Source organism: Bos indicus x Bos taurus, chromosome 13 (assembly GCF_003369695.1).
Source record: "Bos indicus x Bos taurus breed Angus x Brahman F1 hybrid chromosome 13, Bos_hybrid_MaternalHap_v2.0, whole genome shotgun sequence".
Taxonomy (NCBI): domain Eukaryota; kingdom Metazoa; phylum Chordata; class Mammalia; order Artiodactyla; family Bovidae; genus Bos; species Bos indicus x Bos taurus.
In genome coordinates, this window is record NC_040088.1 from 17,332,245 (window position 1) to 17,359,950 (window position 27,706).

General features: G+C 41.9%; 2 protein-coding genes across 3 annotated transcripts in view; one reads left to right on the forward strand and one right to left on the reverse strand.

Moving 5' to 3' along the window:
* Positions 1-3,886, reverse strand: part of RPN2 (ribophorin II) — a 71,041-nt gene extending 67,155 nt beyond the window's left edge. Inside the window, exon 1 of the mRNA XM_027558592.1 lies at positions 3,862-3,886. Within this exon, the coding sequence (XP_027414393.1) occupies positions 3,862-3,871 (10 nt within the window). The 5' untranslated portion in view covers positions 3,872-3,886. The remainder of the gene's footprint in view (positions 1-3,861) is intronic.
* MROH8 (maestro heat like repeat family member 8) overlaps positions 1-27,502 on the forward strand; it is a 41,770-nt gene extending 14,268 nt beyond the window's left edge. Inside the window, exons 5-13 of one of the 2 annotated variants that reach the window (XM_027558598.1) lie at positions 6,132-6,211; positions 6,979-7,123; positions 7,946-8,041; positions 11,955-12,059; positions 16,938-17,073; positions 18,921-19,039; positions 21,671-21,823; positions 23,489-23,649; positions 27,355-27,502. In XM_027558598.1, coding sequence (XP_027414399.1) covers positions 6,132-6,211; positions 6,979-7,123; positions 7,946-8,041; positions 11,955-12,059; positions 16,938-17,073; positions 18,921-19,039; positions 21,671-21,823; positions 23,489-23,649; positions 27,355-27,502 — 1,143 coding nt within the window. The remainder of the gene's footprint in view (positions 1-6,131; positions 6,212-6,978; positions 7,124-7,945; positions 8,042-11,954; positions 12,060-16,937; positions 17,074-18,920; positions 19,040-21,670; positions 21,824-23,488; positions 23,650-27,354) is intronic. The other variant, XM_027558599.1, reaches the window with a different exon arrangement.
* The last annotated feature ends 204 nt before the right edge of the window (positions 27,503-27,706 follow it).

Below are 27,706 nucleotides of genomic sequence, written 5' to 3' on the forward strand. Positions count from 1 at the left end.
TTATGTAGAACAGAATGATATGATGCAGATTTAAGGGTGAGTGAAGGTTTTTACTTGGCTCTGCTCCATGCAAAGAGAGTTATATGCAGCCATAGGACTCAGCCAAAATGGCATGATTCCACAGTCCCACGTCTACAAAAATTGGCAGCAGTGGGTTGACACATAGTTCAACCAGTCAGCTCAGAAGATCCACAAGCTGAATCCACAAGCACGCTGAATTTCCCCATGCTTTGCACCTGAACCTGTCCAGCCAGTAGCAAAATACCTACTGTCAGGCATCAACCCAAGTTTGAGCTGGCAAGGGGTTCAGCCTCGAAGAGTTAAGGAGAGTCAATGTCCACCAGAAAACTCCAGGGGTCAGTACATCATTGTTCAAGACCATGTGCAGGAGCTAAAAGAGTGTTGCTTCCAACAACCAAGAGGAGAGGCAGCTCTGAGAAGAAAACCAGGGTCATTCTAAAGAAAGAGGTTTATGGGATTTGCCAGTCTTTCTCTTGATCCATGACAAAGCATGGCTTTTCAGTATCCAAATAAAAAGAGCAAAGGAAGCTGAGAGTAGAATATGGAAAAGAAGGGGGAAAAGAATCTGTTACAGTACTTCACCAGAGAAGATTTACAAATAAGCACATGAAAACATGCTCCATCACTGTGATTAGGAAAAAGCAAATTACAACCACAAGAGGGACTTCCCTGGAGGTCCAGTGGCTAAGATGCCACATTCCTAATGTAGGGTGCTTCGGTTCAATCCCTGTTCAGGGAACTAGATCCCACAAGCTGCAACTAAGAGTCTACATGCCGCAACTGAGACCCAGCACAGCCAAATAAAGAAATAATACACATTTAAAAAAAAAAACACAATGATATGCAACTTTATACCAACTAGACTGGCTAAAATGAAAAGAAAGGTGATACCAAATGTTAGTGAGGAGGATGTGGCACAACTAAGACTCCCATGTACCCCACAGCCATTTTGGAAAACTGGCAGTTTCTTAAAAAGTTAAACATATACTTACTATATGACCCAGCAATTCCATTCCTGGGTAAAATGAAGCATATGTCCATACAATGACTTGTACGCCAGTGTTTTATAGCAGCTCTATTTGTAGAAACTAAACACTGGAGACAACCCAAAGATCCATCAACAGGTGAGTGGATCAACCAGTTTTGGTATATCCATACAATGGAATACTACTCAGCAACGAAAATGGATGAACTGTTAATATATTGTACAGCTTGGATGAATCTCAAAATAATTATACTAAGTGAAGGAAGCCAGATAGAGAATATACTCTGTGATTCCATTTACATGAAATTCTGGAAAATTAAGATTATCTATAGTGATATCACATCAGTGCTTTCCTGGAGGTGGGAGTAGAGTGGGGACAGGCAGGAGGGAGAATTTACAAGGTAGCACAAGAGAACTTTTGGGAGTGATCCATATCCTGATTGTGGTGTTGATTCCATGCATACATACCTATGTTCAGAATCATTAAACTATACACTTTAAATATGTACAGTTTATTGTATGTCTGTTACTTCAAAATCAAAAAAGATGTAAACAATATGTGGAGAACTTTAATAGAAAAGAGAAGAACTGCAGTGACAATTGGGATATAAAGTAATGACAAGATTTGAGTGAAATTGATCCAGATAGATCTCCTGAGCTAATCTTAAAAGGAAGTGATAAATAGGGTTGAAAGAAAGAACCAGTGAGTAGGGACTTTGAGGGGTAAATTGGGATCTGGCTACGTGAAGTAGTAATTCTGAGTTATGGCAGAATTATTCATAACCCTGGGGGCTTCTCTCCTGGGATGCAGGCTAACTTGCCTCATAGGCATTTGGGATCTTAGTTCTCCCACCCGTGTCCCCTGCATTGCAAGGTGGATTCCTAACCAGTGGATAACCAGAAACGTCCTCCTGTTGCAGAATTTTAAAGTAGCTGGACTTGTCCATAATGCCTCTTAGTTTTCCTCTGGCAGCTTGGGACTCCACCCTAATTCTGCCTTGAGGTCCTCCACAAAACCCTACTACTAGGTCATCTGGTAAAGGGTATACTCAACATTGAAAAAGCACTGTGTTACTTGAGCAGCAAGGTAAGAAATGGGTGAGAATGATGTTTTAGGAAGACTCTTCTATGATATGAATAATGCATGCTGAAGGAGTATGGAGGACAGGCAGTTCACAAGACTGAACTAATAAGAAAATAATCTGTCCTGTTGTCCAAGTGAGAGTTTGAGCTCCCTGAAGCAGAAGGATGGAGAAGAAAGGGACCTGTTTTAGGAATTAAAGGACATAGTTTCTAGTTCTAGTTCTGTCAAGCACAACCTTTGTGATTTTAGACAAACCACTTTGCTTCTCTGAACCTCTAGCTCCACTTGGAAAATGGAGATAGTAATATCTGTATGGCTTTCATTAAGACCTTTGAAACAAATGTCTCATTTTGTTAAGATTGGTTAAGATTCTTCTTGAGGCGAGCAATGAAGATCAACTCTGGCTCACTTATGTTAAAAACAAAGGGATGGGGACTTCCCTGGTGGTCCAGTGGCCTCCCCTTCCCAATGCAAGGAGCCCGGGTTCAACCTGGTCAGGGAACTGGATCCCACATGCCACAACTAAGAGTTCTCATGCCACAACAAAGACCTGGCACAGCCAAATGATTACATATAGAATTAAAACCAACAAAGGACGCCGGAATATCTCGCTTAGAGCCTAAGGAAGATGTTTACCTATCAAGCCTCCAAAAAAGCCCATTCCAGGACACCTCCAGGAGTCTCAAAGGCAGGGAATGCTCTGCCATCACTATGACCCTAACCTCTCGCAGCTCCCAATCTGTCCGTGTCGGTCAGTCCTTAATTCCACAATCCGAGGGAGAGAGTCTGCTTGGCCCAGGCTGGGTCTCTTCTCCACTCCTGCATCAATCGGGCGTGTCAGGGGGCAGCATGGTATCATGATGCCATGACTTCTGGGCATCCCTCCCTCCCTGTGTATTAGAGGCAGCTCCCAGAGAAAGGGTGAGTGCTATGATTTGGATAGTCACCCTGGGAGGTCCCTGCTACACAAATACTTTACAATCAAAAAGCCTCTCAGCTTCTGATTCCACATAGTGGTTAGCATAATTGTGAATATATAATAAGCCATTCATACCTTACTGATTTAAAAAAACAAAAGACATACTGGGTGAAGTAAGTTAGAGAAAGACAAAAGATACAATATCACTTATATGTGGAATCTATAAAAGAATACAGATTAACTTATTTAAAAAACAGAAGTAGAATCGCAGATACAGAAAACAAACTTATGGTATCAGAGGGTAAAAGGGAAGAGAGATAAATTGGAAAATTGAGGTTGACATATATAACTATATAAAATAGATAACTATTAAGAACCTACTGAGGGAATTCTACTCAATACTCTGTAATGAGCTTTATGGGAAAAGGAGTGGAGATATATGTGTGTGTGTGTGTGTGTGTATAACTGATTCACTTTGCTGTAAACCTGAAACTAACACAACACTATAAATCAACTATTCTCCAATAAAAAAAGTTTTTTTAAAGATTATTCTGACAGAAGTGGTCAGGTATATTGAAATCAGAACTGCAGGCCTGGAGTTTTAGCTAAAAAGCACTGCCTTCATCCATGTGGGAGTGGCTACAGGAATATGTAGGAATATGGGTACCGGGATGGAGAGTCAGAATCTGTGCAAAGCAGGAAGGGGCTATCACTGTGACAGATTGGACATGGGAAGTAAAGAGAGGAAAAAAACCACAAATTGTCTCTCTTACGAGCCTGGGAAAGGATGCTGTCCTCAGTAATTGGAGGCAGAGAAGTGCTGTCCTTTGCATGGGAGAATGATGAGCTCACCTCTTAACATCCAAATGCCAGGCTGTCCCTGTGACCTTAGTGATGATGCTCTTGAGAGACGTAGATCGGAGTGAGTAGAGGCCGACTGTCAGCCTGAAGGCCAAGTCTGATGCTTTGTTCCTTCCAGACTGTGAACCATACAAATAAGTAAGAAAGCTCCATGAGGAAATCAGAAAGAACAAGTAGTCCATCTGCAAGATCTGACCAGAGTTGGAAAGTGAGACGAGAAAAGAGAAAGAGATAACTCAGAGAAGGGCACAAAAAAGAGCCCAGGCATGTTTGTTGAGCACTGCCTCCTGGGCACCATCCTAAGTTCTAAATGAGATCTTTTGGGTGGCAGGCAAGAGAAACCTAAAAGGGAAGATCTATTCTTAGGATCACTGCATGCTGCCTAGAATCCTGTAATAGGAAGAGCATCTTGCTCCAGAAAGGAAATGAAACCGCACACACACAAAAAAATTTCCTCATGCCCAGTGCGAACATTCCACCTCTTTCCTCCTTTGTGTGCATTTCCATCTCCCTCCGTCTCCCTCCTCCTTCCCTTTCCTCTCCCCCCTCCCACTTCTTTCCTGCCAAAATTTGCTCTTTTGATTACCCAATCCATAGGGCAGTGCTCCCAAATTTTTAGTTTTCTCCTTTCATAGACCAGCCAGACAGAGATTGAGGCTCCTTGTCTCAGTTCAGCATTCCTAAGAGAGAGAATATAGTGAGTTGACCTTGTGGTGTGTACTCCTAGACAGACGAGTTGTGGTTAATGGAAGAAAATGACTTAGCAGAAACATGGCTGTGTGCGGACTTCCCTGGTGGTCCAGAGGCTGAGACTCCACGCTTCCAATGCAAGGGACACAGTTGGATCCCTGGTCAGGGAACTAGACCCCACATGTCACAACTAAGGATCCTGCATGCTGCAACTAAAGATCTTGCGTGACACAATGAAGATCGAAAATCATGCTTGAGGCAGCTAAGACCTGGCACAGCCGAATACATGAATATTAAAGAAACGTGGCTGTGGAACACCCACTGTTGATGGCCGAAGGCAGTTGCCAGAGAGGCTGGGTAGACGGTCCCATAAGGAGGCCCCTACATCCGTTCACATCTGCTCTTCAGCTCAACTCCCTGAGAAAGAGCTCATCTTCTCCATCTGGATAAGGAAACTCAGGCACAGGAAAGTTTAATATGACACACAGGGTCACAGAGAGCAAGAGAGTCAGAACCAGTGCTCAAACCCAGGTGTATCAGCTCCAGAGCCTCTTTTTTCCTACCACTCTGCAGGTTTATTCAGTAGTGCAAAGCTGCTTTCCCTCTGCCAGTTTGGAATCCGTGAAGTTATTTGTTTTCCAGAACAAGCAACTTAGAATAAGATTAGGCACTAGACTAGAGATGGCTGGCTTAGTAGCAAGAAGAGTTAGGAAGCCTAAACTGGAAATAATCACTGCTGCTGCTGCTGCTGCTAAGTTGCTTCAGTTGTGTCCGACTCTGTGCGACCCCATAGATGGCAACCTACCAGACTCCCCTGTCCCGGGGATTCTCCAGGCAAGAACACTGGACTGGGTTGCCATTTTCTTCTCCAATGCGTGAAAGTGAAAACTGAAAGTGAAGTCGCTCAGTCGTGTCCGACTCTTAGCGACCCCATGGACTGCAGCCTTCCAGGCTCCACTGTCCATGGGATTTTCCAGGCAAGAGTTCTGGAGTGGGTTGCCATTGCCTTCTCTGCACAGTTACTGAGGGCTACTGAATATTATGGGCTTCCCAGTTGGCTCAGTGGGTAAAGAATCCACCTGCAACGCGGGAGATGTGGGTTTGATCGCAGGGTTGGGAAGATCCCCTGGAGGAGGGCATGGCAACCCACTCCAGTATTCTTGCCTGGAAAATCCCATGGACAGAGATCCCTGACGGGCTACAGTCCGTAGGGTTGCAAAGAGTTCGACAGACTGAATCGACTGAGCACACATGCACTGAGTATTATGAATTAGCTCATTTAATTCTCACAACCAACTTATGAAGATAAATAGTACTGTTACCTTGTTTTGCAGATAAGGAAACTGAGGTACAGGCAGGTATCCACTCAAACAGCTAGTAAGAGGCAAAGCCAGGCCTCAGAGACTAAACTCCTAGCCTGGCCACAGTCCTGCTGCCAGCCCGGTGGAACCCAGGAGCAGGCCCGCCAGAGGACCTGCCGTGGTTATTCCAGGCCGTCCACGTCTCCTGCCATCTGGCCTAATGGCTCTGCCTGTTCTCGAATCTCTAAAGTTCTTTCCCTCTCACTGCAGACACTGGTAGAGGAGGAGCCCCTGCAGTCTCTCTTCAGCCCTGTGCTCCAGGAGGTCTTTATCACCATCACTGACTTCAGGTGAGGCCCGCATGCCCCCTATGCATGCATCTTGCTTCCTCATTCAGGGCCAGTGCCAGAGCCAACAGACGTGCTTCCTATTTTTAACTCCTGAAAACTATTTAGAAAGAGAAGGGGAAGTCAGATCCATGTTTCTGTGTAAGAAGTTGGCTTTCGTGTGTGCTCCCATCTGTATCTCAAAGACCCACTAGAACCTCTATGGAGCTCAGTTGTGTCCAGAGTATATTCAGTATAAAGGTATTCCCATATATGCTTCATGACAGCAGAAGTCCATGGCCTGAGAAATTTGGAAGGGCTGTCTGCTATTTACCTCTCTTAGAGATTAGTACGGCACATTAACTGATTAAAGGTCCCAAGAAGTCCTGTAGTTAAAAGGTTTTTAAACTTGGGTCCGCCTACCAGTCCCCAAACTCAAAACCAAAAACTAACAAGCATTCAGCACAACACACTTTGGAAAATTGTGGTTTGTTGTATCAGACTGTAGCTGGCTTCCTTCTGTGGTTGAACTAAAGGAAAGCCTGAGGAGTCACTCTTGTGGGTTGGGGAGGGAAAGGAAGGGACCAGGTTGGAGGCTCTGAGCCTGAAACTCCTCCTCTTAACCTTTGCGAGGTTTGTCCAGACAGACTGACAAGTGTGCCGTTGGTCTCCTCCATTAGAATGATATACCAAGCAGTTTCTCCTTCTCTTTGGGGTCACTTGGATTCCTGCTTATCAACATCAAATCAGATTCTTCCCAGCTAGTTATTCCCAAACTGTCTTTTTTTTAGTTGCCAAGATGTCTACTTGCTGTTTGGTTCTGAAGATCGAGCTGACCTGTTCAGTCTTGTCACCAAAAGTGTAATCGCTCTGCCCTCTATCAAGACCCTTATCCATCCGCAGGAAATCATGCCAGGTGGATCCTGCAATTCAGAGGTAACTCACACCTTGCCAGAGTAACTCACCAGCCACAGGGTCAGCTGATCTTGGCTTTTTGAAAGTACATTCGATTTTTTGGAACTCACCAAAAACTATTTAAGCAAAGTCTGGTGAATAAAATGGGTGGCGCAGCCAGGTGGCGCAGTTGGCAAAGAATCTGCTTGCCAGTGCAGGAGACGAATAAAATAGGTTGTTAAATAGTTTTGTTTTTTTTTAATCCCACTTTATTTTGTTTTCTTCCCTTCATTCCTTCTTTTCCTGCACTTGGCTTTACAATAAGACGGGAACGTTCATATGCCTAGTTTTTCAATAACATGGGAAAACCAAATGAACTTGTTGGCCAGCCCTATGCATCAGGTGCCAGAGAGAGGCTTCCTGATGAGGTGACAGTTGCAGAGAGGGCATGTCAACATCTCTGTAAGAAAAGCTTTCAAGCAGAGAAAAGAGGAAGGGAAGGGCCAAGGCTGGATTTCCTTCTGCATCTGGTAAACTGGAAGGTGAAGCAGTTGCCAAAGGGGACTTTGTTCTCTGGGTTTTAAGGTATCAGAAAGGCTCACAAGTCAAGCTTTAAAAGTATGTTGATAACCTGTAAGTAGTTCTCACATGTAGTGAGAATCAGTTAACTGGGTTCCTGGTAAGGCTGAGATGTCCATTTGAAATGAAGATTTATTGTTTCACCTCGAGTCACATACTGCCTGTGAGTGCTTTACACAAAGGTCCTTTACCTTTGAGTAAGGTCTAAGATAACCAGGAGAGCCTTAAAGTGTGCAGTGTGGGAGAGCTTCCCGCGGGGTCCTCACTAACCCTGTGCCTTTGCAGTATCTCTACAGGCGGACGTTCCAGGCGTTCGTTGAGATGCTCCAGAGTTTGGTGATAAAAGACCGACATTTGGAAAATCTTGACATCATTTTTAAGGTAAACAAGATATCAGGAGAGAATGGGTAACTATTCCTATTAACTGGTGAAAGTGGAAGGAAAAAATTTGGAAAGGTTAAGTTTTAGGAGGCAACATAATAGGCGAGTATGGGCTTCCCTGGTGGCTCAGACGGTAAAGAATCTGCCTGCAATTCAAGAGACACAGGTTTGATCTCTGGGTCAGGAAGATCCCCTGGAGTAGAAAATGGCAACCCACTCCAGTATTCTTAGCTGGAAAATTCCACAGGCAGAAGAGTCTGGAGGGCTACAGTCCATGGGGTCGAAAATAGTCAGACGCAACTGAGGAACTAACACTTTCACTTACTGTAATAGGTGAGTATCAGCTCTGCATGTTGAGTCAGACTTGGGTTCAAATTCTGACTCTCTGCCATTCATTGGTTACATACATTCAGCAAGGAATTTAATCTTGCAGTCTTCACCTTTTTAAAATACTTATCTATGTATTTATGGCTGCACTGGGTCTTGTTCTTCGAAAGCACAGGCTTCTTCCAGTTGTGGTGAGCGGGTCTGCTCTGCAGTGCATGGGCTGCTCATTGAGGTGGCTTCTCTATTTGCGAAGCACAGGCTCTAGGTACATGGACTCAATAGTTGTGGCACACGGGCCTAGTTGCCTCAAGGCATGTCAGATCTTCCAGGATCAAACCTGTCCCCTGTGTTGGCAGGCGGGTTCTTAACCACTGGACCACCAAGGAGGTCTGTCTTCTCACCTTTAAATGGAGATAATAATTACTATGAGTATTGAATAAATGGCCTTCAAAAATGGTTTAAATGCTTGCTATAATTATTCCTTAAATTATTTTTGCTCATTACTATAGAAGGGCTTCAATCAGTGATCAAGAGAAGAGAGTCAGCCTCGTGAAGGAGTAAATAGGCAGCTGCCTACCAGGCAAGGTTGTTCATAGCCACCTGCCATCACCTGTACCCGTTCCAGTAGCTGCCATTCCACCAATAGAGTGTTACTCATTGGAGTGCATTCACTGCAGTTCAAGCGTCTTACTCTCTTTCTTCTTTTTAAGGTGCAGCTATTCTAGAAAGGGATACCCTTTAAATTATTATTAATCATTTGTGCCTTTATGCAAATGGATACTAATCTTTGCCACAACAGACCTTAATGTTATTTTTCATGCTTGTGCTCAGTCACGTCCAACTCTTTGTGACTCTATGGACCGTACCTGTCAGGCTCCTCTATCCATGGGATTTTTCCAGCAAGAATACTAGAGTGAGTCACCATCTCCTCCTCCAAGGGATCTTGCCAACCCAGGGCTTGATCCAGTCTCCTACGTCTCCAGCATTGGCAGGCGGGTTCTTTAGCACTGAGCCACCTGGGAAGCCAGACGTTATTTCTCATCCTCCTTCTATTTATACATCAACACTCCAGCCACGTTGGGTTTCTCTCATTTACCTGGTTGTGCCTTGTACCTTCCTGCCTTCCTAGCTTAATTCAAGCCATTTCTTCTACCTGAAATGCCACTCTTTCTGTGAAGTTCCTCCTCCATGAATCCTTCCCTGACTGTTTCAGGCAGATACAATTTCCCATTCTCAGTTCAGTTCAGTTCAGTTGCTCAGTCGTGTCCAACTCTTTGTGACCCCATGGATTGAAGCACGCCAGGCCTCCCTGTCCATCGCCAATTCCTGGAGTTTACTCAAACTCATGTCCATTGAGTCAGCGATGCCATCCAACCATCTCATCCTCTGTTGTCCCCTTCTCCTCCTGCCTTCAATCGTTCCCAGGATCAGGGTCTTTTCAAATGAGTCAGTTCTTCGCACCAGGTGGCCAAAGTATTGGAGTTTCACCTTTACCATCAGTCCTTCCAATGGACACCCAGGACTGATCTCCTTTAGGAAGGACTGGTTGGATTTCCTTGCAGTCCAAGGGACTCTCAAGAGTCTTCTCCAATACCATAGTTCAAAAGCATCAATTCTTCAGTGTTCATCCTTCTTTATAGTTCAACTCTCACATCCATACGTGACCACTGGAAAAACCATAGCTTTGACTAGACAGACCTTTGTTGGCAAAGTAATGTCTCTGCTTTTTAATATGCTGTCTAGGTTGGTCATAACTTTTCTTCCAAGGAGCAAACATCTTTTAACTTCACAGCTGCAGTCACCATCTTCAGTGATTTTGGGGCTCAAAAAATAAGGTCTGTCACTGTTTCCTTATCTATTTGCCATGAAGTGATGGGACCAGATGCCATGATCTTAGTTCTCTGAATGTTGAGTTTTAAGCCAGCTTTTTCACTCTCTTCTTTCACTTTCATCAAGAGGCTCTTTGGTTCTTCTTCACTTTCTGCCATAAGGGTGGTATCATCTGCATGTCTGAGGCTATTGATATTTCTGCCGGCAATCTTGATTCCAGCTTGTGCTTCATCCAGCCCAGTGTTTCTCATGGTGTACTCTGTATAGAAGTTAAATAAGCAGAGTGACAATATACAACCTTGACATACTCCTTTCCCTATTTAGAACCGGTCTGTTGTTCCATGTCCAGTTCTAACTGTCGCTTCCTGACCTCCATACAGATTTCTCAAGAGGCAGGTCAGGTGGTCTGGTATTCCCATCTCTTGAAGAATTTTCCAGTTTGTTGTGATCCACACAGTCAAAGGCTTTAGCATAGTCAATAAAGCAGAAGTAGATGTTTTTCTGGAACTCTCTTGCTTTTTCAATGATCCAACAGATGTTGGCAATTTAATCTCTGGTTCCTCTGCCTTTTCTAAAACCAGCTTGAACATCTGGAAGTTCACAGTTCATGTACTGTTGAAGCCTGGCTTGGAGAATTTTGAGCATTACTTTAGTAGCGTGTGAGATGAGTGTAAATGTATGGTAGTTTGAGCATTCTTTGGCATTGCCTTTCTTTGGGATTGGAATGAAAACTGACCTCTTCCAGTCCTGTGGCCACTGCTGAGTTTTCCAAATTTGCTGACATATTGAGTGCAACACTTTCACAGCATCATCTTATAGGATTTGAAATAGCTCAACTGGCATTCCTTCACCTCCACTAGCTTTGTTCATAGTGATGCTTCCTAAGGCCCACTTGACTTCACATTCCAGGATGTCTGGCTCTAGGTTGGTGATTCAGGCAGATGCAATTTCCCATCCTCAAAGCTCCTTAATAGCAGCACATCATTGCTTTTCTTTCTTTCTTAAATAGATTTCATAAGGCTAAAAACATACAGAAGTAGAGAATAAATAATTGAGGAAAGTTGGATGAAGAGAAAATCAAGTCTAGAATATAAGCACCAGTGGAAGCTGGACCACCTGACTCCCTAGGTCTTTGTGGTGGTTTGTCATCCCACTACTTTCATTTGCAACCAGAACTGGTTTGTCATTTAAGAAAATGTTTTCAGACGTGGTAGTGACACGTGGCAGACTTCCCAGAAGGCACAGTGTTAGGCCGGTGCAAGAGAGACAGGAGATGAGGGTTCAGTTCGTGGGACGATCTCATAGAGCAGGAAATGGCAATCCACTCCAGTATTCTTGTCTGGAAAGTTCCACGACCTGAGGAGTCTGGCAGGCCACAGTCCATGGAGTCGCACGGAGTTGGACATGACTTAGCGACTGAGCGTGCATGCACAGAGTTATATGTGAGACTTTTCCCTCCACACTTCTTCTAAAAGAATATGGTGTTATCATAGATCTTCCTGATAAACCATTTTTTTAAATGTAAAAAGTTAGTTTCAAGTTTTCCATTTATACTCTGTAAAAGCAAATTGAATGCCTCCTGTTATGCATAAATATCTTAAGTGATAAGATTTTCTAGGATGATAATAGAAAACCAGTTCTATCAGAAAGTCTTTGAGTACCTATTAGAGAAATTAAACAATGTTAGTAAAATATGAGCTCGTGACTTTTGGGTTATTTTCCTAGATCAAGCTGCTTAACCATTTATTTTTCACAGCACATGGATCCCTGGTTACGGTCAGACAAAGACCATGAACGGGAACGGGCCACAGCCAGCATGACTCAAGTTCTGAAGTGTTTATTCAAACATCTCAGCCTGCAAGTAAGTTGACCTCCAGTTGAAGATGAAGGACCCAGAGCTATCCTTTGAACTGCCCAGTTCCCCTCCTGTTTATGGCTCTCCAGACTGGTGCCTTCTTGATGCTCATGTAAGAACATTTGGCATTATTCACTTATCTGCTCCTCTCCCGTAAGTGAGCAGCTTGAGGCCAGGTACTGTGTTTAGTAATCTTGCATACCCAAGGGGATGCACAAGAGTTTGAAGCAGTAAAGTGTAGCAGGCAAATATAAGTATGTAAGTCAATTTAAAGATCTCCCAGCATCTCAGAGAAAATGGTTGTACAATACCTCCTCTCTTTTCCCTTTTGCATTCTCACTTTCCAGTTGTTCTGAATTCTCTCCCATAATTCCTAAAAAGAATTCCCTAAACTCAGATCCTCTTTCCTGATCTGTTCCTTTTTGTCATCTACAAAATCTCTTTCTTCTTTCCTCAGTAGATCTTCTCCACACTGGAGTCTCTTCTGTTCTCCATCCACCATTTCTCCAATCTGCATAGTAAGGCCCAGGAATTGGAAGAGAAGCTGGGGGAGAGTCGGAATAGTAGGTCTTTATGAGAATTCCTCAGAGAACTTAGCATTCATGTGACTATTCTAACAGTCAAAAGGACAGTGTGCCACTACCTTTCTCATTTCTCCCTTTGAAAACACATCCAAACTTGCCACCTCCTTACTGAAGCTCAGCCCCTCAAATGATGGAACTTCCCTGGTTCTCTGTTTGGTCGATGAGAGCACATGACTTCTGGCTCACTGACCACCTTATTATTCTGTGCTCACTGGCTACCCTATTGTCTGACCACATGCATGCTTCTTCCTCAAACTCTAATTTTGGCTGCAGACTAAAGACAAGAGTTTCAAATGACTTCTTCCTATGCATAATCTCCCTCTAGGCTCGGCGGAACCTCCTCAGCATTTTCTTCCTGGCAAGAATTGCCAACGTAAGGGTGCTTAACTTAGGTGCCTGAGGGGTCTGTGAACGTCCGGAAAGTTCTATGCAGAATTTTGTGTGGTGCAGTCTCCTGAACTTTTCTGAGGAAGGTTCACTGTTTGTGTCCGCAGTGCCAGCCCCAGTGCCTTATCCATAAGTGCTATGGTCATAACCAGTACCTGGCACATAATGGATACTCAGTGTTTGTTGATTGAAAGAATGAACATATTATCAGAGAATGAAAGATCTTACACAATTTGCATATGTGTTTCTCTGTTTAGTGTACATAGGTTGTAGAAGCTGTTGTTTCCACTATCTCAATGTATTTTTCTGAAAAGCCACAGTGGAAATTTCTTTCTGCCTCAATCCTAGGAACAGTCGTGCTGCCTCTGTATGGCTATTTGCTTCTTGCTTCATGGACAGTGTGAATCCTATTAGGTGCGTTCCTCTGTGTGAAGCCTGAGAAAGTTTGAAGCCTAGCTCTGCGGCCTAGTTTGAGTAAAAGATGATCCTGCATTCTGCATGCTAACAAAACCCTTAACTTCATTTATCTTTTCTGCCTTCATTTTTTTTTAATTGGTTCCACTTGCTTCATTATTTATTTTAAATTATATTTCTTTTTCTGGTAGGTTTTGACCAGCTACTTGACTTTTTTTCCATAATATGGTAAAGTATCTATAAATAAAAATTTTAAATATTGTCAGTTGGTATATCTCAACTTTGTATCTGACTTTTTCAACTTAGCAAACTAGCACATATTCCTGAAAAAAGGGAAGAGTGAAAGTTAGTCACTCAGTTGTGTCTGACTGTTATTCCATGGAGTGCAGACTGCCACACTTCTCTGTCCATGGAATTCTCCAAGCAAGAGTTCTGGAGAGGGGTGCCGTTTCCTTCTCCAGAGGATCTGCCTGACCCAGGGATTGAATCTTCATTGCAGGAAGATTCTTTACCATTTAAACCACCAAGGCTAATTTATTCCCAACTTATTATAAATTCTTGGGATACTTGTTTCCTAATGGTTGTATTCATAATTCTTGTTGTTGTTCAGTCAATCTGTTGTGTCTGACTCTTTGCGACCCCATGAACTACAGCATGCCAGGCTTCCCTGTGCTTCACCCTCTCCCAGAGCTTGATCAAACTCATGTCCAATGAGTAGGTGATGCCATTCAACCATCTCATCCTCTGTCATCCCCTTCTTCTTCTGCCTTCATTATTTCCTAGCATCAGAGTCTTTTGTAATAAGTCAGCTCTTCACATCAGGTAGCCACGGTATTGGAGTTTCAGCTTCAGCATCAGTCCTTCCGATGAATATTCAGGACTGATTTCCTTTAGTATTGACTGGTTGGATCTCCTTGCTGTCCAGAGGACTCTCAAGAGTCTTCTCCAACACCACAGTTCAAAAGCATCAATCTTTCAGTGTGCAGCCTTCTTTATGGTCCAACTCTTACAGCCGTACATGACCACAGGAAAAACCATAGCTTTGACTACATGGACCTTTGTTGGCAAAGTAGTGTCTCTGCTTTTTAATATGCTGTCTAGGTTGGTCATAACTTTTCTTCCAAGGAGCAAGCATCTTTTAATTTCATGGCTGCAATCACCATCTGCAGTGATTTGGGAGCCGAAGAAAGTAAAGCCTATCACTGTTTCCATTGTTTCCCCATCTATTTGCCATCAAGTGATGGCACCAGATGCCATGATTTTTGTTTTTTGAATGTTAAGTTTCAAGCCAGCTTTTTCACTCTCTTCTTTCACTTTCATCAAGGGCTCTTTAGTTCCTCTTTGCTTTCTGCCATAAGGGTGGTGTCATCTGCATATCTGAGGTTATTGATATTTCTGCCAGCAATCTTGATTCAAGCTTGTGCTTCATCCAGCCAAGCATTTCACATGATGTATTCTGCATCATAACTTAAGTAAGCAGAGTGACAATATACAGCATTGACGTACTCCTTTCCCTATTTGGAACCAGTCTGTTGTTCCATGTCCAGTTCTAACTGTTGCTTCCTGACCTCCACACAGATTTCTCAAGAGGCAGGTCAGGTGGTCTGGTATTCCCATCTCTTGAAGAATTTTCCAGTTTGTTGTGATCCACACAGTCAAAGGCTTTGGCATAGTCAGTAAAGTAGAAATAGATGTTTTTCTGGAACTCTTTTGCTTTTTCGATGATCTAACAGATGTTGGCAATTTGATCTCTGGTTCCTCTGCCTTTTCTAAAACCAGCTTGAACATCTGGAAGTTCACAGTTCATGTACTGTTGAAGCCTGGCTTGGAGAATTTTGAGCATTACTTTAGTAGCGTGTGAGATGAGTGTAAATGTATGGTAGTTTGAGCATTCTTTGGCATTGCCTTTCTTTGGGATTAGAATGAAAACTGACCTCTTCCAGTCCTGTGGCCACTGCTGAGTTTTCCAAATTTGCTGGCGTATTGAGTGCAGTACTTTCACAGCACCATCTTTTAGGATTTGAAATAGCTCAACTGGAATTCCATCACCTCCACTAGCTTTGTTCATAGTGATGCTTCCTAAGGCCCACTTGACTTCGCATTCCAGGATGTCTGGCTCTAGGTGAGTGATCATACCATCGTGATTATCTGGATCGTGAAGATCTTTTTTGTATGGTTCTTCTGTGTATTCTTGCCACCTCTTCTTAATATCTTCTGCTTCTGTTAGGTCCATACCATTTCTGTCCTTTATTGTGCCCATCTTTGCATGAAATGTTCCCTTGGTATCTCTAATTTTCTTGAAGAGAAAATTATTGTTTTCCTCTATTTCTTTGCATTCATCACTGGGGAAGGCTTTCTTATCTCTCCTTGCTATTCTTTGGAACTCTGCATTCAGATGAGTATATCTTTCCTTTTTTCCTTTGCCTTTTCACAGTTATTTGTAAGGCCTCTTCAGACAACCATTTTGCCTTTTTGCTTTTCTTTTTCTTGGGGGTGGTTTTGATCACCGCCTCCTGTACAATGTTATACATCTCCATCCATATTTCTTCATGCACTCTATCAGATCTAATCCCTTGAATCTATTTGTCACTTCCACTGTATAACTATAAGGGATTTGATTTAGGTCATACCTGATGGCCTAGTCATTTTACCTACTTTCTTCAATTTAAGTCTGAATTTGGCAAAAAGGAGTTCCTGATCTGGGCCACAGTCAGCTCCCCATCTTGTTTTTACTGACCATATAGAGCTTCTCCATCTTTGGCTGCAAAGAATACAATCAGTCGGATTTCAGTGTTCACCATCTGGTGATGTTCATGTGTGGAGTCGTCTCTTGTGTTGTTGGAAGAGGGTGTTTGCTATGACCAATGTGTTCCCTCTGACAAAATGTGGTCCACTGGAGAAGGGAATGGCAAACCACTTCAGCATTCTTGTCTTGAGAACCCCATGAACAGTATAGTTCTTATTGCTATTGGCAATTATTTTGAATATGTGGTCTTTAAAAACCATACTAGAGGGACTTCTCGGCGGTCCAGTGATTGAGCCCACCTTCCAGTGCAGGGGACACTGATTCCATCCCCAGTTGGGGAACTGTGATACCACATGTCCCAGGGCAACTAAGCCTGTAAGCCGCAACTACTGACCCAGAGAGCCACAACTAGGGAGAAGCCTGTACACCACAACAGAAGATCCCACACGCCACAACTAAGACCCAGTGCAACCAAAAATAAATAAATATTTAAAAAGAAAAAAGTAGTAAAAACAGTGCTAGAATGAACATCTTTAAACACAAAGGATTTTTCAGGTTGCTTACTTAAATTAGAATTTATCCAATGTAATAGCATCTGCTGGATATATTGTATCTACACATGTAGATAGAACACTGGATAGAACACTGGCCCTTCTCTCAAGCAGGAGGTTCCAGAATTATTTCCACAGTTGAAATCTGAGGCACCAAATGCACATGCAGTCTAATGGTATTTTTCTTTTGCTTCCTAATCAGCTTCCAGTGCAATTCCAAAGACTTGGACACCTGGTGGCTCTGATGGCTCTGCTGTGTGGGGACCCACTGAAAGAGGTGGCCGAGGAGGCTGCGGAGGGCATGCACTACCTGCTGCACATCACCCTGAGGCTGAAGTGTAAGGCACTGCTGGAGGCAGTGAGGCCCTGAGTCAGTTCTCCAGCACAGCACAAAAAGCACCAGGCCTCCTTGGGCACTCACTGCCCACATTCTAGAAAGACTTTTACCCTGGTTCATAGAGAGAAGGGTAGCCTGTCCCTAGGCAAAGATAGAGCCACACTGACTTAATAATTAGAAGGATAACACTGGGTCAGACCCATCAGTGTCAGCCATGTGCATGCCCATGGAGTTGGAGCAGAAAACATGTGGCCCTGTGGAAAAGCTGGAGTAGTTAGTTTAGTTGCAAGTAGAAGAAGTTCTTGCCATCCCTTGGGCCTGCCTTTATGTGTTTATCCCAGAAACGTTTACTAAGTCCTTACTCAGATCTAACAGTAACCAGAAAATATGTGGTCCGATCCTTATGTGGGCTTCACAGGGGGCGCAGTGGTAAAGAATCTGCCTGCCAATGTAGGAGATGCAAGAGACATGGGTTTGATCTCCAGGTTGGGAAGATCCCTTGGAGAAGGAAATGGCAACCCACTCCAGTATTTCCGCCCAGAAAATGCCATGGACAGAGGAGCCTGGTGGGCTACGGTCTGTGGGGTTGCAAAGAGTCGGATACAACTAAGCGCACACACACACACAATCCTTAGATGTAACACATGATCTAGTGGGGGCATCAGAGAATCAGGGGGTCAACAAATAACTCTTCTTATAAACACTTGACTGCTATGAAGGGAGATTACAGAGGCCATGAGTAAGGATCAAATCTAGTTGTGGGGTTCAGAAACGGCCTCTCTGAAGATAACCTAAAAAATAACATTTAGTCAGGTGAAGTGATAAGAAGAGTGTATTAGGCAGAAGGAACAGCGTGAGCAAGGACACTCAGCAAATATGAACGTGGGGAATTTGAATAACAAAGAGAGGGCCATGGTGGTCAAGGAGTGAATCACCGATCCCCACAGTTGGAAGAAACTTCAGAAGATATCTAACCCAGACTTCCCCAGTGCTGAGTCTGAGTCTGTTCTATCCCTACCCAGCAGTTGCCCAGCCTGGCCTTGCTTATACCAAGGACAGCATAGTGCTCTACTTCCCAAAGCAGCAGTCTCATTTCCGAGCAGCTCTGAGTATGAGCTTTGTCTCCCGAGACGTATAGCCATGGGAACACAGCTGGTTGTTCATTCAGCAAATATTTATGAAGCACTTCTTGTTCGAGGGATGCATTGGTGAGTAAGACAGGCAAGGTCCCATCCCACAAAGAGCTTATAGTTGGAGAAACAGTATCCTCAACCACGGGCTCAAATACTTCCTATAGATCAACCATGGGCTCAGATACTTTCTAGAGATAAATTTCCAGTGAAGATGAGCCACAGTAAAACACGAGGAAAACAAAACACTGTTAGGGCATCTTGGCAGACTCAGTATCAGCAAAACTAGACACATAGACAGTTCTGATTGCAGAACTATCAAACTCAGTACAAAACTGTGTAAATTTTTGTCGGGACCTAAGCTTCATAGGAAGGAAGACTCCTCAAAAGTCTTCACCAATGGGGAAATAAATGGTTTAACTTGCCTCGTTTGTATTCCCAAATCACTCAAAAGCTCTTACAAAGAGCTCTTCTTTTTTCTTTCAGCTGTTTTTATATATTGCTTTTCCACAGAAGAGAAGCGAATCAGATTAACATACATTCCTTCCCCCATTTTTTTGGGAGGGGGTGTAAAAAGTAAAAATGAGCATTTTTACTCAAGTGAAATAGACAAAAATAAGACTGGGGATCTACTTCAACCTGAAGATCAACCAGACTTGCAAAATCAAGAAAAAGGAAATAAGTCAGAAAGTATTAATATGTTACATTATTTTCTCAGGTATCACTTACGACAAGAAAAATCGCCAATGCTTGAAAAGAGCAGTGAAAAAATGCCGAGAACTCCTAGAACTCTACAATGTTAAACAGTTCTATAGTTGTCCCTTCAGAATTGCCCAGGTAATCAGAATGACTAAAATTTTAAAGACAGCTTGAAATGTTGGAGAGGATGGGAAACAACCAGAAGTCTCATACATTTATTCATGGGAATGTGAAATGATAAAATCACTTTGGGAAAAGGTCTGTTAATTTCTTATAAAACTAAACATACAAGATTGCCCAGAGAATATAGTTTGGAGATGAGGTAATGGCCATAACTGTTACACACTTTGCCCTGTGAGTTTAAGGGATTTAGATCAGACCGTCAGTGAGGCCAGTATCACTGTGTGGACATTTTTTCAGACCAGCTCTGTGCCTGTTTGCTCTCCTAACCCCACCCAACCCCTTGCAAATGTAAATCCTTGTCACGAAAAGAGACCTCAAGAGGGTGAATTTGAGGGACTTCCCTGGTGGTCCAAGGGTTAAGACCACCTTCCAATGCAAGGAGTGCAGATTTGATCCCTGGTTGGGGAGGTAAGGTCCCCTATGCCTTGTGGCCAAAAAACCAAAACATAAAACAGAAGCAATATTGTAACAAGTTCAATAAAGACTTAAAAGAAAACTCTAATTTTAAAAAAATGGGTGTAATTGATCCAAATACAACTATTAAAAAGCCATACACTTCTTTGTTAATGTAATTATCCAATACTCCACAAATACTAAACATCTTCTAGGTATCAGGGTCTTCCCTGGTGGCTCGGTGGTAAAGAGCCCACCTGCCAATGCAGGAGACCTGGGTTGGGAATATTCCCTGCAGAGGAAATGGCAACCCACTCCAGAATTCTCGCCTGGGAAATACCATGGACAGAGGAGCCTGGTGGGCTGCAGACCATGGGGTCACAAAAGAGTCGGACACAACTGAGAGACTAGGCAACAATAGGTGATACACAGAAAAAAAGCCTACAGATCTTATTCATGTTTGGTCTAAGGAATCAGGTAAATTGTCTTTACGTCAATTTCCTCATCTGTATATGAGGATCTGTAAAAATTAGGATAAGTCAGTTGTTATGAGAGTCAAATGAGATACAGTACAGAAAATGCTTTGCTTAGTGCCAATCACTTGGTAAGTGCCTAGTAGATTATACCTATTATAATTATGTGGAGGACTTTATTCACTGTCACGTACAAACTGTGGAAAATTCTTCAAGAGATGGGAATACCAGACCACCTGACCTGCCTCTTGAGAAATCTTTATGCAGGTCAAGAAGCAACAGTTAGAACTGGACATGGAACAACAGACTGGTTCCAAATGGGGAAATGAGTATGTCAAGGCTGCACATTGTCACCCTGCTTATTTAACTTATATGCAGAGGACATCATGCGAAATGCCTGGCTAGATGAAGCACAAACTAGAATCAAGATTGCCGAGAGAAATATCAATAATGTGCAGATGACACCACCCTTCTGGCAGAAAGTGAAGAAGAACTAAAGAGCCTCTTGATGAAAGTGAAAGAGGAGAGTGAAAAAGTTGGCTTTTAAAACTCAACATTCAGAAAACTAAGATCACAGCATCCGGTCCCATCACTTCATGGCAAATAGATGGGGAAACAATGGAAACAGTGACAGATTTTATTTTGGGGGGCTCCAAAATCACTGCAGATGGTGACTGAAGCCATGAAACTAAAAGAAGCTTGCTCCTTGGAAGAAAAGTTATGATCAACCTAGACAGCATATTAAAAAGCAAGAGACATTACTTTGCCAACAAAAGTCCGTCTAGTCAAAGCTATGGTTTTTCCAGTGGTCATGTATGGATGTGAGAGTTGGACTATAAAGAAAGCTGAGCACCAAAGAATTGATGGTTTTGAACTATGGTATTGGAGAAGACTCTTGAGAGTCCCTTGTACTGCAAGGAGATCCAACCAGTTCATCCTAAAGGGAATCAGTCCTGAATATTCATTGGAAGGACAGATGGTAAAGGTGAAACTCCAATACTTTGGCCACCTGACTTGAAAAACTGACTCACTGGAAAAGACCCTGATGCTGGGAAAGATTGAAGGCAGGAGGAGAAGGGGACGACAGAGGATGAGATGGTTGGATGGCACTGCTGACTCGATGGACATGAGTTTGAGTGAGTTAAGATCTGGGAGCCGGTGATGGACAGGGAAGCCTGGCGTGCTACATGGGAATCACAAAGAGCCAGACACAACTGAGCAACTGAACTGAACTGAACGTATAGTGAGAAGCAGAATGACACATTATTTTAATAAATCATCTCCAAATTATTTTAGCTAGGCTTGTGTCCCTGTCAGCCATAGAGCATTAGGGCCTTTCCTTAATTCTTATTTCTGTAAAAGTATCATATGTCACTCTTTCTGAGTATCTCAGTAATCAAGCTTTTTTATCTTTGGCCATGATCCCTAGCTTGCAGGATCTTGGTTCCTCAACCAGGAATCAAACACGTGCTCCCTGCAGTGGAAGCACAGAGTCCTAACCACCCGACTGTCAGGGAAGTCAGTACAAGCTTCTTTCTAAAAGTCAGAGTTGTAAGAAACCATGCACAGTCCCTCGGGACACTGGTTTGCTTCCAGTTTTTCACTTCTGTAAACAGTCTTTGTGTGCTTCTCTGATTGTTGACTTAGAATTGTTCCTTGTTCAGGACTCTTCCTGTTAAACCATCCATCTCGAAAGTTCATTTTCCCTAAATCATCTCAGGTCTTCGAAGTTTTTCTCAATTCCAACGAGCTCTACCAGTTTGTGATGGCTACACTGGATGGCCTGAAAAACCTGAAACATCCCCACACGCAGCGGTCAGCGGGGGAATTGCTGAAAGCATTGGTGAAGAATGCACAGTCCCGGTTTGAGAAGGTAAACCACTCAGGGGACATTTCCCGAGTTTAAAATGCAGGCAGAGCCCTGTCCCCACCTGCAGATGCTAAGGTCTCTCCTGCTGTTCCTATTCAGCAGAATACAACTGAGAACAACCACTGAAGGGACCATGGCCAAAGCCTTAGTCTATTTAGTTAATGCGGAAAAATCATGCATTCAACAAGCATATACAGCCACTGTGTATGCAGCTAGGGATGGCAGGTTTTGTTTTGTTTTTTTAATCTGAGGTATGGCCCCTGTTTTCCAAAAGATTGTATTTTTTTTTTTTTTAATATAATTAACATACACGAGAATGGTAACTCCAGTTTAGATCCTCATTCGGGTTAGTTAAAGGTACCAAAATTTAAAAAACCAAGCCATCAGTGATCCTAGAGGGAGGCTAACTTAGTAAATTTAAAATCAAGAGAGTTTATTTTAATGAAATTGGTACATGAAGAAATAACAGTATGGTTATATCATCTAAAATGTGGAAGGACATACTGGAAGAAATAAAATGGATTAAAGTAGTTGTCTCTGGAGTATGGACCTGGGGAATAGGCCAGAGAGAGCCTTGAATACCACTGGACTTTTAAAATTGTGTGCATGTTGCACTTTGATAAAAATAAAAATAATTTTAAAATGATGAAAACCCATTTTTTAATCTATTAGCAAAGATACAAAAAGATCAGTACTATTTTGGAAGATGGTGAAATGGGCATTTGTATCTTTTGGGTGCTTTCAGCTGTGAAAAAAAATATTTGTGAGAAGCTTATACAAAGGGTTTATCACCTCATATATTAAGAAGTCTGGAAGTAAGGTATATTTTCTAGGATGGGTCCAGCAACTCAACAGCTTTATAAGAGAGCCAGGAGTTTTTCCATCATTCCCACTTAATCTGTTCATATATTCATAAGTAAGACAGCCACCACAATTTCCAACTCTCTAAGCAGTTAAGACTACCCAGCAAAGAAGAGAGAGGTTGCTTGCCTTTAATCAGAGAGAAAAATCTTTCCCAGAAGCCCCCAGCTGGTTTTCCTCCATGTTCATTGGTCAGAATGCCATCACATGCCCATCCTCAAACCGTTTCTGGCAGCTGGTGGTAAGAATGGCTATTTTATATAAGGCTACTAAGGACTGCCTTTTGAAAAGCTGACATTTTCACAGAGACCTTGAGCCACAAGACTAGGAGCAGGAAGAGCAGTCAAAGCAGAGAAATGGATCAAGCCTAGTGGCTCTTGTTTCCTTTACCTGAATATGATAAACTTCTGCAGGAGGAAGGCAGCTATGACTCCCCTGCCATTCTCAGAGCCAGAGTGGGGAAAAACCAGCCTCCTTCCAGCTTTTATTAGTTTGTCTTATTATAAAACCAATACATAATATTTAAGGAAAAATTAGAAAAAATATATAAGCAAAAATGTAAATATCCCATCACTCAAAGACACATTAATATGTTTAGATATATGTTTTTCCAAATCTTTTTATGTGCATATACATTCATACAGGTATACTTTTAGTAGTTTTGATAATAATAAACTTTTTGAAAAATAATAAACATTCGGTATTAAAAGTTGCCCCCAGGACCTCTTCAAAATAACTACAGTATGCTCAGTAACTATCAGTGTCCCACAGCAGTAAGGTCTTAAGCGATTTCTTTCCCTTCTTCAGGTGCCAGAAATTATGGGCGTTATCTGTGCCCTGCTCTCCACAAGCAGCCAGCCTAATGTTCGCCAACAAATCACAAATATTGTGAGTTTGCTTATGTCCAGGCCCAAGTACACAGATACAGTGATCGATCACCTTCTGTGTCACCCAGTACCATATGACAGGTAACGGAATTGGTACAGCCTCTGGATTAAGTAGGGGTGTGTGCTACACCTCTGAGTACTGTGGAGCAGGGTTGCCCTCAAAAATCTAAGGATGTTCTTGTTGAAATATGATATAGACAGATGTCTTCAGGGTAAATCAGAACATAATGCCTAAAATAAGGAAACAATCCAGAATGAAGAACATTTTACAAGAGAGTTGGACTGAACTCTTCAAAAAAATTATCATGAAAGAAAATAATTGTGCCAAAGGCACTGTTCTAGATAAAAAGACACTAAAGTGTCATAACCAAATGCAATAAATGACTTTGATTGGATTCTGAAAGAAAAGCAAAAGCTATAAAAGAAAATTTTCAAGAGATTTAAATATATATACTAATTACTAAATTAATGTAATCTTAGTTGTGAAATAGTAATATGTATAAAATTTCCTTATTCTTAAGAGACAGATAATTTAAGGGAGATTTAGGGGTGAATGTCATGATATCTGCAATACATTTGAGAAAAATTTAGCCAAAAATGAATATATATATAAAAAATAAAGTATAAATATATATATAATAAAGTATAAGTATATACATAAATAAGAATAGAATCACAGAGAGGAACAAAGAAGAAGCTTTTTTATGACTAGTGGTTTTGAGTTGGAGGCAAGGCACCCTGGAAGTTCCAGGAAATGCTTTATGGGGAAGGCAATGAGGCATTCAGGCCCTATCCCACTTTAACCAGAGCAGCCCTTCTATTTATCTGCTTTATATACTGTGATTTTGGGTAATTACTATTTTGAAAGAAAGATTTCTTAGCTTTTTAAAAAATTGAAGTATATTTGATTTACAGTATTATGTTAGTTTCGGGTACACAGCAAAGTGATTCAGTGTTTGTATTCACATTTTTTCTAGATTCTTTTCAGATTCTTTTCCATTATAGATTGTTACAAGATATTGAATATATTAATAGTTCCTTGTGCTATACAGTCAGTCCTTGTTGTTTAACTATTTTATATATGGTGCTGTGTAACTGTTAATTCCAAACTCCTAATTTATCCCTCCCCCCCGACTTTTCCCTTTGGTAACCATAAATTGTTTTCTATGTCTGTGAGTCTGTTTCTATTTTATTAAAAAGTTCATTTGTATCAGTTTTTTAGAGTCCGTATGTAAGTGATACTATATGATGTTTGTCTTTGTCTGGCTTACTACACATAGTATGATAATTTCTAGGTCCATCCATGTTGCTGCAAATGGCAATATTTTATTCATTTTTATGGCTGACTAATATTCCATTGTGTATATACCACATCTTTATCAGTTCATTTGTTGATAGACACTTAAGTTGCTTCCATGTCTTGACTACTGTAAGTAGTGCCACTATAAACATTGGTATGCATATGTTTCTGAATTAGAGTTTTTATCTTTTTCAGATATACACTCAGGAGTAAAATTGCTGAATCATATGGCAAATCTATTTGTAGTTTTTTAAGGAACTTCCATACTGTTTTCCATAGTGACTGCACCAGTTTACATTCCCACCAACAGTGAAGGAGGGTTCACTTTTCTCTACACCCTCTCCAGCATTTATTATTTGTAAACTTTTGATGATGGCCATTCTGACTAGTAGGTGTGAGATAATATCTCATTGTAGTTTTGATTTGCATTTCTCTGATAATTAGCAATATTGAACATCTTTTCATGTGCCTGTTGGCCATCCATATGTCTTCTTTGAAATGACTATTTAGGTCTTCTGCCCATCTTTTGATTGGATTGTTTGTTTCTATACTGAGCCGTATGACCTGTTCAAATAATATGTTTTGGAAATTAAGCACTTATCAGTTGCATTGTTTGTAAATATATTGTCCTAGTCTGTAGATTGTCTTTTTGTTTTATTTATGGTTTCCTTTGCTGTGCAAAATTTTTAGGTTTGATTAGGTCTCATTCATGTATTTTTGCTTTTATTTCTTTTGCCTTGGGAGACTGATCTAAGAGAATATTGCTACGATTTATGTCAGAAAATGTTTTGCCTATGTTCTCTTCTAGGAGTTTTATGATCTAGGAGTTTAATGTCTTATATTGAAGTCTTTAAGCCATTTTGAGTTTATTTTTGTGTATGGTATGAGGGAGTGTTCTAATTTCATTGATTTACATGCAGGTTTCCCAGCACCACTTGCTGAAGATTTCTCAGCTTTAAACTTTGAAAATTGTTTCAAAACTGGTTTCAATGAATGAGTTTCATATAATGTCTTGGTGCAGTGTTAATGTTTTCTGCAAGCTGAGAGAAAGTTTAGTTGCTCAGTCGTGTCCGACTGTTTGCAATCCCATGGACTGTAGCCTACCAGGCTCCTCCATCCTTGGGATTTTCCAGGCAAAAGTACTGGAGTCCGTTGCCATTTCCTTCTCCAGAGGATCTTCCTGACCTAGAGATTGAACCAGGGTTTCCCACACTATAGGCAGACGCTTTACTGTCTGAGCCATTACCCCACTGTATCAAATAAAGGAGAACTTTTTTTTAACTTGTTTTGCACTTATTTTTTGCAGCATTTATTCCCGGGCCATAAGTTTTTGTTTCTTCAGTTTCTCCTGGGATATCTTTTTCTTCCGTGCAACCTCCTCTTCTGGTTTAGGAACAATCTGTTCTTTTTCAATAAGGATCATCTCAATGTGGCAGGAAGAGCTCATGTAGGGGTTGATCCAACCGTGAGCTCTATAAGTCCTCCACCGCATTTTGGGACTTTGTTCACCTGGATGTGCTCAATGACCAGAGAATCTACATCTAAGCCCGTAAGTTCAGCATTACTCTGCATTTTTGAGCATGTACAGTAAAAATTCAGCACTGTTTTTGGGTCACCGACCCTGCGTCCAGCCCCACTGTTTGGCCTGTGCACACCTACCAGCTCAGCCGTTGTAACGACGGAATGGCACACATTGCTTCTTTAAAGTGATATCCTTCAGATATTTGGTGGCTTTTTGGATATGCATATCCTTCATGGCCTGGACAGTTCCACGAGTGTTCTTAAAGTGAACACGAAGATTTTAACCTCTTGATTTGCATGATTTTGTGGAGTTTTCTGGGTCGAGTGAATAGCGCACCATTTTTAGAGGTCACCTCAGGCCACTTACCGGAAAAGGAATAAAGGAGAACTTTTACTCATCCAGAAGAAAAATGAGTTAATACAGATTGTTTAATGGTCTTAATTTTGTGTATGTCTCTGAAACATTGTTTTTAAATCTTTACTACTTGCTTCAGCTTACCTATTAATACACTAGATTCTTATGTAAAATATATGATTTGGTATAAAGTATTAACTATATTCAGTTGATTTAAATGTAATTTTAGCATTATTATATTTTTTTGTGCTTGTTCTAGTTCTTGGAAAACTATTGCTTTAAGTCAAGTGAGAACTGTAGACTCTGTTAGAAATGAAAATGACGTAGGAAACTTAGAGTACAGAGTATGAGATAGGAAAGTTGTGAGATTGAAAAGATATGTTAGGACCAGTTTGTGAATGGTCTTAATGTCCATGCTGAGGTTGTGGGAACTTGAGTCTATGAAACCTTGGGAGTTACTGTTGTGGAATCAGATGGCAATTCTGAAGAATCGAGCCTCAGAGAGGAAAACCTCTTATAGATTGGATTCCAGATGGATTCTGGGAAGCTCATGATCATGGTTGGCCTAGGATAAGCCATTCTTCTGAACCCTCTTCCTCTGGATTTCTAGGCATCTGGCTGAGTTGTGGAGAACTCTGGAGGTGGAGCTGCCCAAAACGACCTGGATTCTCTGGAGACTCCTGAGGAAGCTGCAGAAATGCCATGATTCTGACTCCCAGGACAAGATGGCCTATGTGGCTGTTGCTGTAAGCCCTTGAGCTTTGCCCCTCCAACTTTAGCCCACCATGGCCCTCCTGGATAATTGGCCCAGCACCATCTGGAGAGTGTTCCTTTTGGTTCCTCTCAAAGTTTGTTTCCCTCATCCATTTATAAATCCACCAGTGTCACCACCAAGGGATGGATGTGGAGGAGGCTGAGATGAGTGAAGGAGTCAGTATGGTTTCATCTGTTTTAAGCATTCT